This window comes from Microcaecilia unicolor, chromosome 3, assembly GCF_901765095.1.
Source record: "Microcaecilia unicolor chromosome 3, aMicUni1.1, whole genome shotgun sequence".
Taxonomy (NCBI): domain Eukaryota; kingdom Metazoa; phylum Chordata; class Amphibia; order Gymnophiona; family Siphonopidae; genus Microcaecilia; species Microcaecilia unicolor.
The window spans coordinates 317024136-317038202 of record NC_044033.1 but is presented as its reverse complement, the minus strand read 5'-3'; the positions used below and the strand labels follow the sequence as shown (position 1 = coordinate 317038202).

General features: G+C 48.7%; 1 protein-coding gene across 3 annotated transcripts in view; it reads right to left on the bottom strand.

The window, feature by feature from the left end:
* Nucleotides 1-14067, bottom strand: part of LOC115466814 (cyclic AMP-dependent transcription factor ATF-7) — a 430182-nt gene that overhangs the window by 162480 nt on the left and 253635 nt on the right. For all 3 annotated transcript variants that reach the window (XM_030198351.1, XM_030198350.1, XM_030198349.1), the window contains one exon: nucleotides 4603-4760. In XM_030198351.1, the coding sequence (XP_030054211.1) occupies nucleotides 4603-4760 (158 nt within the window). The remainder of the gene's footprint in view (nucleotides 1-4602; nucleotides 4761-14067) is intronic.

Genomic DNA, 14067 nt, shown 5'->3' with positions numbered 1-14067 from the left:
AGGACAGGGATACAAGACGGGGCAAAGCTGGATATGGGAGCCAGGGACAGGGAGACAAGACAGGGCAGCTCAGGATATGGAGGATGAGGAAAGACAAGGCAACAAAGGATACGGGGATGAGGTGAGATCAGGAGGTGAACACTATGGGGGAGTAAAGAGAGACAGAGCAGTGCACACTATGGGGAGGGGAAAAGATGGAACAATGCAGGATACCGGGGAGACAAGGCAAAAATAGATGGTTGGGGGTGGGGAGAGAGGTGGGGCAGTGGGGGATGATGGTTTTGTTTTTTGGTAGTGGTGGTGGGTGGGGAAAGGAGGAGAGACAGAGTGATGATAGATGGTTGGGGGGGGGCGGGACCGAGAGAGAGAGTAATGTTGGATGGTGAAGTTGTATGAGAGGGAACAGATGGGTGATACTGAACAATGAGGGAAGAGAGACAGAGGTGATGCTGGATGGAAAGAAAAGGTTCAAAGAGAGAGAGAGAGATGGGTGGATGATGGAGAGAGAGGAGCTATGATGGATGGTTAGGGAAAGGGGGGAAAGAAAGGGGTATGCTGGATGGCAGAGGAAGAGAGGGATAAATGTGGAAATGGGGGTTGAAAAAGAAAAAAGAAAGAAGAAAGAAGGGAGATGGTGGACATGAACAGAAGATAGGAGAAAGGAAGAGAGGGGAAATGCACATAAATAGCAGGGAAAGGAAGAGACGAGAGAAGGAAGGATTTGCAGCCCATGGATGGAGGGAAACAGAAGAGTTGGAAACTAGACAGACATGAGAAGAATGCATAAAAATGCAAGAAAGTTGGACGTGAAAGATGGATATAGGCAATGAGTAAAGAAGAAAGTAGGAGAGAAAAGATATAGTGAATGGACAGGAGGTCTTGGAAACAGATTTAAGAGCACAGAGACAGGGAACAAGATGATTAGAAAAATAAAATTACAAGATCAAAAAGGTAAGAAAAATTAATTTTCAGTTTAGTAATTGAAACAAGTCAGTTCTACGAATTTACTTCTTGCTGTCTATATTTTGTACTGTACAATCTCTAACCAATCCTAATTTACTTGAACTAAACACTAAATACCTAAGTATTCTTTTTTTCTTTTTTTGCTTTTATCGGAGGAAAAAGCCTCAACAGACACCTTAATCTAGCTCTCAGGCTTTTAATTATATGGAGTTCTCACTATCATAGACAAAAAAAACCCCCTTAGTTATGCCGCGTTCGATCCGTTTGTCATTCAATCAGCTTGTCGCTTAATCTTTTCCACTCCACGGCCGTGGAAAAGATTAAGCGACAAACTGATTGAACGCCAAACGGATCGAACGCGGCATTAAGATAAGTGCTGGTTTTCTATGCCGTATAACTCAGGGTTTTTTTTTTTTGCCTATGATGACAGTGAGAACTCCATATAATTAAAAGCCTGAGAGCTAGATTAAGGAGTCTGTTGAGGCTTTTTCCTCCGATAAAAGCAAAAAAAGAAAAAAAGAATACTTAGGTATTTAGTGTTTAGTTCAAGTAAATTAGGATTGGTTAGAGATTGTATTTTACGTAATTTGATCCTAAGGTACGCGTGTAAATTGAGTAGTTATATTTTGTACTGAACAGGAGGAAATGTGAGTGGGGACACTCTACGCGATTGTTTTCCATTCCTTTCCTAACAATATGTAACATTCTATTTGCTTTCTTAGCTGCCGCAGCACTCTGAGCAGAGCATTTCAACGTATCAACAACAACTACGCCGACATCCCTTTCTTGGACGGTGACTCCTAACGCGGAACCATGCATGATGTAGCTATAATTTGGGTTCCTCTTTCCCACATGCATCACTTTGCACTTGCTCACTTTAAACATCATCTGCCATTTAGATGCCCAGTCTCGTAAGGTCCTCTTGTAATTTTTCACAGTCCTCTTGCAATTTAACAACTTTGAATAACTTTGTGTCGTCAGCAAATTTAATTACCTCACTAGTTACTCCCATCTCTAAATCATTTATAAATATGTTAAAAAGCAGCGGTCCCAGCACAGACCCGAGGAACCCCACTATCTACCTTCTCCATTGAGAATACTGACCATTTAACCCTACTCTCTGTTTTCTATCCTTTAACCAGTTTTTGATCCACAATAGGACACTACCTCCTATTCCATGACTCTCCCTTCACTAAATCCATGTTGACTTTGTCTCATTAATCCATGCTTTTGAATATGCTCTGTAATTTTTTTCTTTATAATAACCTCTACCATTTTGCCCATCAGTACATCTTTAAGGAGAGGGTGCAGTGGCACAGTGGCACCTTCCTTGGGAGGAGATTTATAGCCCAAGACCGATAACATCTCTGTCCTGGGCTTCCCCTCCGTCTCCAACTTAAAGGGGATGGCCCCAGCCATCAACTTGACGATCAATTAAAGAGCACTTCTGGAGAAGATTTTCATCTCTCTTGAGGTGGTGAGGGATCAGAAGGGATGCCACATGACTTCTCTTCTGAGAAGTAATGTGGATCTTCGTCTGATACCCATGAGCGGTTCCAGTCCGACTCTTCTTCCTCTTGAGAATCAGGAGACTGAGTTTGTACCAGCCTCGATCTAGTAGAACAATGTCCACATGTCAAGGTGCAGCCCTTCTCTCAGACTGCAGGGAAGCTTCCACCCCCAATGCCAGAGGGGGTCTGCCTGCTCAGGCCAGGGTGGAGCCAGTCTATGAAGTCATCGGTGCTGAACCTATGATGGGGGGACCTGGCCGCTTGATAACTGGTGCACCAGCACCTCTTCCAAGGAGGGGGAGTGCTTCTGTCAATGCCGGCGCTTCTCAAGTATCGGAGAGTCCAATGTCCTGGTGCTCCTGGCACCAAGCAGCGGAGAGGACATGCTTATGCTTCCTGGGCTTCCCCCAATGCATACAGGCTCAATCCCCTGGTGCCAAGGACGCCGCCAAATCTGAGCATCTCCCAGGTGTTGGGTCCAATGTTGACTGGTCCCAGGGCCTGCTAACAGTACCCAGTGTCGAGGCAGGCGGAGACACACTCGATGCTGGTGCACTCCCAGTAGTTACCGGTGGGTAAAAGCAGCGATCAGGGAAGACAAAACCACAGTAGAGAGATTAAATGAATTCTTTGCTTCAGTCTTCACCAAAGACGATTTGGGAGCGATACCGGTGCCAGAAATGGTATTCGAAGCTGACGAGTCAGAGAAACTGAATGAAATCTCTATAAACCTAGAGGATGTAATGGGGCAATTTGACAAATTGAAGAGTAGCAAATCTCCTGGACCGGATGGTATTCATCCCAGAGTACTGATAGAATTGAAAAAATGAACTGGCAGAACTATTGTTAGTAATATGTAAATTATCTTTAAAATCAAGAGCGGTACCAGAATATTGGAGGGTGGCCAATGTAATGCCGATATTTTAAAAAGGTTCCAGAGGAAATCCGGGAAATTGTAGACCAGTGAGCCTGACGTTGGTGCCGGGCAAAATGAGAGAGACTATTACAAAGAACAAAATTACAGAGCATATTCAAAAGCATGGATTAATGAGACAAAGCCAACATGGATTTAGTGAAGGGAAATCTTGCCTCAACAATCTATTACATTTCTTTGAAGGGGTGAACAAACATGTGGATAAAAGCGAGCCAGTTGATACTGTGTATCTGGATTTTCAAAAGGCGTTTGACAAAGTACCTCATGGAAGACTCCAGAGGAGTTGCTCTGCTCCTTCCTCCATTCTTAGTCTCTCCCCAATCACAATTCTGCATTAGCAAGCAGAAGTGTGAATTCACAAACTAATAAAAGGAAGCAGGCAAATACACCAGATCACAAATGAAGCACTGGGTCCTAATGTCACCCCTATCTGATTCCTTTTCCAGTCAAGGTTACCATGGAAATTATGAAAGAAAAGCAAAGAACAGAAGGGGTGCTGGACACCTGTGAACCTGAAGGATGGAGGAAGAGTGAGGCATTCCTGAACAGGAAGGCACAAAAAGCTATGAACAATGAACAAACCTTTGAGAAACAGAAAGCTAGAAATGAAGTACTGTTTGTGAAGAGGGCAGGAAGACAGGCTCAACACAGAAGAATCCTGGCAAGAGTGTAGTAAAACTTGCTATATATATTTTTACTTCGGCCCTTTGTAACATATTTCCGTGAGAATGCCATCTGTTTCCTGTTGGATATAACCTACAATGCAATCAGTTCACACACTCAAGACTCAAGTGACTGCACTGGGTTTTTGAGAATTCAAGATTTCCTGGATATATTTTGATGGCATTATTCTTGCTTACCTTTCTTCAGAAACTTTTTCTTTTGTTTGTGTGAGCTACGGTACTCTGACTGTTAAAGAATATTACTGCCAAGAATCTTAATACATACTACACCTTAATTCTCTTTCCCTCTTGCAACTTCCGACCTGGCTCTGACAGGGAGCCACTGTGCCTTCATTTCAGCATTTCCCATCTTTGTTTAAAAACAGAAAGTAAATATGTGACAGGCCAGGGCTACTTTCTTCTCTTCCACTAGTGCAATACTTGCTGGCTCAGCAGCACTTTCAGGCACAGGAAATACTACGCAACACATATTAAGAACTGCAGTTGCTCTAACAATGGATTCATGACTTACCCGAGCTGTCTGTTTGAAGGTGGTGCTTGGGTGATGACGGAGGTCGGAGATGGAAGAGTGGGTGGTAGTGGGTCATATCCTAAGTGTAGTGGCAGTGATCCTGGGCGTACAATAGTTGGAGTAGGAGTGGAACTTAGAGTGGGTTTCATAGGGATTGCCTACAAAAAGAATTTCACATAAACTTCCTTCAGTTTTTCCAATGAAAGAACGTGGGATGTCTCCATTTGGGATCTTGGAGTTACAAATCTAGGCTGAAGTGGCTATAAGACATGAGTGCCCAATGTGGACTGTCATAAGATGTCTAGTGACTTTTTCAAACTGAAGTACGACCCACCCTTTCATGCATTAAAATATCAGCTCTAAAAGTAATCTTTTCTTCTACCTTCCTCCATCAGAAAGTCTTCAGCCATGGCACAGAGTACAGCCCCTAGGTTCTTTGCAAGATAATGTGGTCAGTCTATGTCAGTTTAAATAACTTAACTGTATAACATTTTTCACTCTTCAATACATTATGCTAAAATCTGAAAAATAATTTTTTGTTAGCAAAGTACTATTCTGCAAGCTGTTGTGAGGCTGCAAACCAGCATTATTTTTTATAAAAATCAAACAGGAAAAAACCAAAACAAATACATTTTTAGCTTGCAAAACACCTCCCATGAGTTAGTTACCTCTAGCAGAACCCAATTAGAGATTTGGACCCATGAAAACACTGCTTCAGTCAGGCACAAGTTAATGGAACTGTCTTTAAGAGACAAAAAAGCAAAGTTACTCACCTGTAGCAGATGTTCTCTGAGGACAGCAGGCCAAGTATTCTCACAGCTGGGTGACATCATTCAATGAAGCCCAATGCAGACGCTGACTAGCAAGGCTAAGAACTTTCTAGTAGTGCCTTCCTGCCCACCACGCAATCATGGGTCCCTGTGTCATATACGATAACTAAAAAATTAAACTCCAAGAGGAGGTGGGAGGGTACATGACAATAGTTGGCCTGCTGTCCTCAGAGAACACTTGCTACAGGTGAGTAAGGTAAAATTATGTTTCATACCTGATAATTTTCTTTCCATTAATCATAGCTGATCAATCCATAGACTGGTGGGTTGTGTCCATCTACCAGCAGGTGGAGATAGAGAGCAAACTTTTGCCTCCCTATATGTGGTCATGTGCTGCCGGAAACTCCTCAGTATGTCGATATCAAAGCTCCATCCGCAGGACTCAGCACTTAGAGAATTACACCCACGAAGGGACACTCTGCCCAGCTCACCACCGCCGAAACGGGGGAGGGGAATTAACCCAGCTCATCCCCACACAAGTGGGGGAGGGGAATCCGTCCAGCTCATCCCCGCGGAGCGGGGGAGGGACACCACACCCGCCGATGCGGGGGGATCTGGCTTATCCTGCAACCGCAACCGCGGGAGGAGCTGACTGACCCTAACACCGCCGAAGCGGGAGGGGTACAAAGCTGCCCTACAGCCGCACGAAGCGGGAGGGAGTGCCGGCAGAATTTAAATCTCAATCCAGCCCCGTAAAACGGAGGGGAGAGGAATGCAGCAGCTCACTGTAACACAAACTCGTCTCAACTCTTGAAGAATCCAAGTGAAAGAAGAACTTGAACACGAAGTCCTCCTGAAGTAACTGAAGGCTAAACTTGAACCTAAAATTCAACCAGAATATAAACAGTACAGATATCTGGGAGGGGCTATGGATTGATCAGCTATGATTAATGAAAAGAAAATTATCAGGTATGATACATAATTTTACCTTCCATATCATCAAGCTGATCAATCCATAGACTGGTGGGATGTACCGAAGCAGTACTCACCCAGGGCGGGATATAGAAATCCCTGACCGCAACACTGAAGCTCCAAACCGGGCCTCCGCCCGAGCAGCCACAGTCAAGCGGTAATGCCTGGCAAAGGTATGGGCCTTCCCTGCGGCCACCTAAGCCGCTGAAATGGCTTCCTTGCCCATCTTGCCACTGTAGGCTTAGAAGCCTGCAGACCCTTACGAGGACCTGTAAACAGGACAAACAGATGATCCGATTTCCGGAAATCATTGGTCACTTCCAAGTATCTGATGATGACTCGTCTCACATCCAGAAATTGAGAGCAGAGTATTCCTCTGGGTAGACCTCCCTACGAAAGGAAGGGAGACAGAGCTGCTGAATCACATGGAAGCGAAAAACAATCTTGGGCAGGAAGGAAGGCACTGTGCGAATAGTCACTCCTGCCTCAGTGAACTGCAGAAAAAGCTCTCGACATGAGAGTGCCTGGAGCTCGGAAACTCTTCTGGCTGAAGTGATAGTCACCAAAAAGACTGCTTTCAACGTCAGGTCTTTCAGAGATGCCCTCGACAAGGGTTCAAAAGGCGGCTTCTGCAATGCTCTTAGCACCAGGTTGAGATTCCACGCAGGCACCACTGATTGCAGAGGAGGGCGCAGGTGATTAACTCCCTTGAGAAAGCGCACCACATCTGGCTGCGAAGCCAGGGAAGCACCCTTCAGGCGGCCCCTGAAGCAAGCCAGAGCCGCTACCTGAACTTTCAGGGAACTGAGCGACAGGCCTTTGTCCAGACCTTCTTGCAGGAACGCCAACACTGAAGAAATTGGAGCAGTGAAAGGAGAAAATGAGCCTGCTTCACACCACGCTGCAAAGATACGCCAAACCCTGGCGTAAGCAGTAGAAGTAGAGCGCTTCCTCGCTCTCAGCATAGTGTCAATGACCTTGTCTGAGAAGCCCTTCTTTCTCAGACGCTGCCGCTCAATAGCCAGGCCGTAAGACCAAAGGGGGAGGGATCCTCCATCACCACGGGACCCTGATGAAACAGGCCCTGCTCCACTGACAGCCGCAGAGGATCGCCGACTGAGAGCCTGAGCAAGTCCGCATACCAGGGACGCCTGGGCCAATCCGGACCCACCAGGATTAACCTGCCGGGATGCTTTGCCACCCGGTCTAGCACCCTGCCCAACATGGGCCAGGGCGGGAACACATAGAGAAGCTCTTGTGTCGGCCACTGTTGGAGAAGAGCATCTACTCCCAGGGATCGAGGGTCCCGTCCTCTGCTGAAAAAGCGCGGCACTTGACAATTGGCCGATGACGCCATCAGATCTAGGCTCGGCTGGCCCCAGCGCTTCGTGATGTCCAAGAACGCCTGAGCAGATAGCTGCCACTCTCCGGGCTCCAAGGTATGGTGACTGAGAAAGTCCGCCTTGACATTCATGACTCCGGCAATGTGGGCCGCTGAAAGCTGCTCCAGGTTCGCTTCCGCCCACTGGCATAGATTCATAGCCTCCTTGGCTAGAGGGGCGCTCTTGGTACCTCCCTGGCGGTTGACATAGGCCACATCCGTGGCATTGTCCGACAGGACCCGTACAGGCTTCAACACCAGTACCGGGATGAACTCCAACAACACCAACCGAATGGCTCTGAGTTCCAGGAGGTTGATAGACCACTTGCCTCTGCAGGAGACCAGAGCCCCTGCGCTGTCCTTCCCAAGCAGTGGGCTCCCCAGCCCATCAAAGAGGCGTCTGTCGTGACGACAATCCACTCCGGGGTCACCGGAGGCATTCCTGCAGACAACTTGTCTGTCTGCGTCCACCAGCTCAGCGCCTTGCGCACTGCTGGGTCCAAGGGAAGGCGCACAGCATAATCCTCCGACATCGGAGTCCAGCGCAGCAGCAGAGATTATTGTAGTGGTCTCATATGAGCCCTGCCCAGGGCACTACTTCCATCGTGGCCGTCATAGAGCCCAACAGCTGCACGTAGTCCCAAGCCCGAATAGGAGAGGCTACTAGGAACTAGTCCACCTGAGCCTGAAGCTTGACAATCCGATTGTCTGGCAGGAACACTCTGCCCACTTGGGTGTCGAATCGAACTCCCAGATACTCCAGGGACTGAGTCGGGCGCAGCTGGCTTTACTCCCAGTTGATGATCCACCCCAGGGAGCTCAGAAGAGCAACCACCCGGTTCACAGCTTTGCCGCACTCTGCATAAGAGGGGGCTTGGATCAACCAGTCGTCCAGATAAGGATGGACTTGAACTCCTTCCTTCCTCAGGAAGGCCGCGATGACCACCATTACTTTGGAGAAGGTCCGCGGAGCAGTAGCCAACCCGAACGGGAGGGCTCTGAACTGGAAGTGTCGGCCCAGTACTGCAAAACGCAGAAAGCGTTGATGAGGAGGCCAGATGGGAATATGCAAGCACGCTTCCTTGATGTCCAAGGATGCCAGGAACTCTCCTGCCTTCACTGCCGCTATAACAGAGCGGAGGGTCTCCATGCGAAAGTGCCGAACTTTCAAGGCCCAATTGACCCCTTTGAGGTCGAGGATAGGCCGTACAGAACCTCCTTTCTTTGGTATCACAAAGAAAAAGGAGTAACATCCCTTGCCAAGCTGATTTTCTGGCACCGGAACGACCGCCCCCAGGCGGATCAGATTGTTCAAGGTCTGCTGCACTACCACAGCTTTGACCGGAGACTTGCAGGGAGAGAGTACAAACCCGTCTTTTAAGGGTCGGCAGAACTCTAGATTGTAGCCGTCTCTGATGACTTCCAGCGCCCAAGCGTCTGAAGCTATTGTGGTCCACTCGCCCATAAACGAGGACAGCCGTCCTCCAATCTGCACTGGGGCGTGGATCCAGGCCCCATCATTGGGTACGAGACCCTGGGGGAGGACCGGAGGGAGCACCTCCGGGACGGCGATCTCTGCGAAAGGAATGCTGCTTGGGGGAGAAGTTCCTCTTGAAGGAAGAGGGGGCAGAGGAGCCCGACCTGCCCGGGCGGTACCGACGGGTTTCCTGAAACCGTCCTCTGGAGGTACCAGGGCGAGTACTAGCCCGAGCCCTGACCTCTGGTAACTTCTTGCCCTTAGACGTGCCGAGATCGGTCACGATTTTGTCCAGCTCGACCCCAAAGAGCAGCTTGCCTTTAAAAGGCAATCTAGCCAGGCGGGATTTAGAGGCGTGGTCAGCAGACCAATGTTTCAGCCAAAGCCACCGCCGCGCAGAGATTGTCTGAGCCATGCCTTTCGCTGAGGCCCTCAAGACATCATACAGCAAGTCTGCCAAATAGGCTAAGCCCGATTCCAGGGCCGGCCAATCAGCCCTCAAGGAAAGATCCGAGGGGAAAGCCCGCTGCACCATAGTCAGGCACGCCCAGGCCACATAGGAGCCGCAGATTGAGGCCTGCAAATTTAAAGCAGCTGCCTCAAAGGACGACCTTAAGGCCGCCTCCAATCTTCTGTCTTGGGCGTCCTTTAGGGCCGTGCCACCTTCCACCGGCAACGCCGTTTTCTTAGTCACCGCAGTGATTAAAGAATCCACAGTAGGCCACAGATAGGCCTCAAGTTCACTTTCAGTCAAAGGATAGAGGCGGGACATAGCCCTAGCCACTTTAAGGCTCGCTTCCGGGACATCCCATTGAGCCGCAATTAAGGTGTGCATGGCATCATGCACGTGGAAGGTTCTAGGCGGGCGCTTCGTCCCCAGCATAATGGCAGAGCCAACAGGGGCTGAGGGAGAGACGTCCTCCGGAGAGGAAATCTTCAAAGTGTCCATGGCCTGTACCAACAGGTTGGACAAATCCTCTGAGCTAAAAAGCCGCGCTGCAGAGGGGTCATCCGCTCCATCCGAGCGGGGATCCGTCTCCTCCAAGGAATCCGCAAAGGACCGTTGGGAGACCTCAGATACGCTGCCCTCATCTACATCGGAGGAGACAAAGTCCTCCAAGGCCTGTGAATCAACCCGAGGGCGTTTACCTCTGGGAACCTCAACCTCTTTACCAGACGAGGGAGCAGGGGCAGTGTTTTGCATAAGGAAGGCCTGATGCAGCAGCAAAACAAACTCGGGGGAGAAACCCCCCAGACTGTGTACTTCCGCAGCCTGGGCAACAGCCCTAGACGCACCCTCAACCGGCGCTCGCAAGAGCGGGGGAGAGACATGCTGCGCATCCAAAATGGCGTCCGGCGCGACACTCCGCGAAGGAGCCGCGCGGGAAGAACGGCGCTTAACTTTAGCCGCTTTTGTGCCATCGCCCAAATTAAGGGCGTTTATGGCATTAATGTCTCCAACCTCAAGGGCGGCCCAAGAAGAAGCCGTCCGAGCCGCGTGGCCGGCCAAGATGGCGGAGGCGAGGAGCGGGGGATGGGCGTTTATGGCGGGAAAATCGCCACGCCGGAGGAAGGACCGGGACATTCATCGGCCACGAAACTGTCACCCAACAAGGGCGAATCAGACTTTAAGACCCCCGCATCCCCTCTAGAAGCGCCCAAGCGATCCGGGGAGCGACTCTTTATGCCCTCGCCCTCCGACGCCATATGCCACGTGGAGATAAATCGGGGAACCCTCTGCCCGCTATAAAAAGGTAAAAATTACCTGCTGTCCGCTCCGAGCTGTAACGACCTGGTGTCCCAGTGAGTAGCTGCAATAAACGTTTAAATAAACGTCGAAATAAACGCCTTTAAGGACGTTCAAAATTTTTTTTTTTTTTTTTTTTTTTTTTAACGGAGCCAGCGGGAGGGGGGAGAAAAGGAGGGACCTGGCACCACCAGGTTTGCACTTGCTCAAAAGAGCCCTCAACCCCAGGCACTCAACAAAACCTAAAAATTAGGCTTGGAGGCCTAGCCAGAGCTGCTGCTGTGTGTGACCACCACCTGCTGAGATAGAGAACATACTGAGGAGTTTCCGGCAGCACATGACCACATATAGGGAGGCAAAAGTTTGCTCTCTATCTCCACCTGCTGGTAGATGGACACAACCCACCAGTCTATGGATTGATCAGCTTGATGATATGGAACTATGCTTTCTCTAAGGACAAGCAGGCATTTGTATTCTCACAGCTGGGAATCCTTAGCTACCAGGCTCACCTAAAACAATAATTGTAGTAGAATAGGGAAACGTCGAGGCCTGGAAGTCAACTAATCTGAAAATGTGTACATACTAGTTGTCAAGTGGAGCCTGGAACTAAACAAAACTGGGCCTAAGGGGTTGGAGCTGGGTTCTAGATACCGAACAAAATTCTGCAGGACTGCGTACCTGAACCAGCTATATTGCAAATCTCCTCTATGGAGGCTAACCTCAAGCGGGCTACCAATGTAGCCATGGCTCTGACAATATGAACCTTGACATGACTCCCAGAGTAACCCAGCATAGGCATAGGTAAAGGAGTTGCAATCTGCTACCAAATTAGAAGCTGTGCATTTGCTGATGGATACCCCTATCCTGTTTGGGTCAAAAGAAACAAAAAGTTGGGTAGACTGTCTATGGGCTTTAGTCTGCTGCAGATAGAAGATAGTCTAAGGTATGCGGTACATGGGCATGTGATTTTGGGAAAAATGTTGGCAAGACAACTGACTGATTAAGATAGAACACCGACACTACCTTAGGTGGAACTTAGGGTGCGTGCAGAGAACTACTTGCCAGTAACAAACCTCTCATGAAGCGAACTAGAGGCTGTACAGAGATAGGCTTATCTCCCACCTGGTAAGAAGCACCGATTGCACTTAGATGAACCCTTACAGAGCTGGTTTTCAAACCAGACTCAGAAAGCTGCACAAGGAATTCAAGCAGTTTTAGTGTAGGGTAGGGGATTTAAGGAATTGTTCTCACACCAGATGGCAAACCTCCTCCACTGAAATGAGTAACATCGCTTAGTGGAGTCTTTCCTGGAAACCAGCAAAGTGCGGGAGACTCCCTCTGGCAAGTACAAGGATTCAAATTCTATGCTCTCAACCGCCAACATCTTCTTTATGAGAGGTATTGAATGATACACATACAGAAGTCTCTTTGTCCAGTAGGAGAAAGATATCTGATGCTAGCCTGCCATGTGATTCGAGCCTGGATCAGAACTGGGTGGGGGGGGGGGGGGGGGGTGAGATAAGGGCTAAAAAGATCCACTGAGGGGGTGCTCCACACACAGATGATCTTGCAGGCTACGCTTATGTTGAGAGATCACTCGTGCAGTTGCAAAACCCTGCTCAGTCTGTCCACCAGGCAGTCCTTCTTTCCCGGTAGGTATGTGGCTTTAAGTATCATTCTGTGATGGAGGACCTACTGCCATATTCCCTCTGCTTCTTGACACAAGGGGTAAGAACCCGTACACCCTAATTTTATTTATTTATTTATTTAACATATAACATTGCAACCTGGTTGTCCATTTGTATGAGAATAATTTGGTTCTGTAGCCGATCTCTGAAAGCCTTTAGAGTGTTCTAACTGGCCCTCAGTTTGAGGAGGTGGATATGAAGATTACCTTCCTTGGCAGACCAAGAAGGTGGACTTTGGAATGGTAACCCCAAAGTCAAATTTGAACGAATTGCTCACCAGAAAAGGACATGAGTTAAGGCTGGAGGAATCTGGATTCCACCAGCTAGATTTCCAGCCGCCTAAGACTACTGGGAAGCTAGGGTCCACTGGCCCACTGTCAAATGAAGCTGTGCCATGAGAGTGACATGCATTGGTTCAGGCCATTTGGCCCATTAGTATCAACATTTAATGAGCTGTGACCTGCTTGCTGCTGCAGATCTGTGAGGTTTGTGCTGTCAAAGTGTCTGCTCCCATTTCTGAGAGAAAAGCCCGAACCTGCTATGTATCAAGCAGGATTCCTATGTACTCCAAACGCTGGACTGGAAGAAGGTGGGACCTGAGGTACTTTATGACAAACCTTATGAGCTCTACCACTCAAATAATTAGGTGCACTGACTTGGACTCACCTTCCTGCGATGTGCTCTTCACCAGCCAAACATCCAGACAGGGAATCACACACACTCTCAATCTGCCCAAATACTCGGTAACTACAACTAGACACTAGATGAATACCCCAGGAGCTCATGTGAAGACAAATGGCAGAATGCGGTAGTGGTGTTTCGCTACCTGAAATCTGAGATACCTCTTGTGACTGGGAAGTAGCAAAATGTAGGTACAGGTCATCCTTCAAGTCCAGAGAGCACAGCCAATTGTTTGCTTGAATCATGAGAAGGGTGCCCAGGGAAATCACCCCGAATTTCTTTGATCAGGAATTTGTTCAGGGCCCTTAGGTCTAGGATGGGACGAAATCCACCCCACCCCACCCCACCCCATCTTTTTGGCCATAAGGAAGTTTCTGGAATAGAAACCCTTCCCTTCTTGACCTAGTGGCACAGGTTCAACCAAACTGGCCTGAAGAAGGGTGGAGATTTCTTCCACAAGTATACATGTGCTGAGAGCTGATATAAGACGCTGTTGATGGGCAATCTGGTGATCTTTGATGCCAACGTATTTGAAGAACCCATCGGTCTGAGGTTACAAGGGGCCACCTGTATTGGTAAAATTTCAGCCTCCCCCCTATTGGTATGCCACCTGGGACGGTTACTTTGAGTGCGGCTATGCTTTTCTGGAGCCAGTCAAAAGCTCATCCCTTGCTCCAAATGGGGAATTGGCTGGGGCTTCCGAAGGCAGGACTAGAGAAGCCGAGCATCCTGGACCTGAGGTTCTCGGC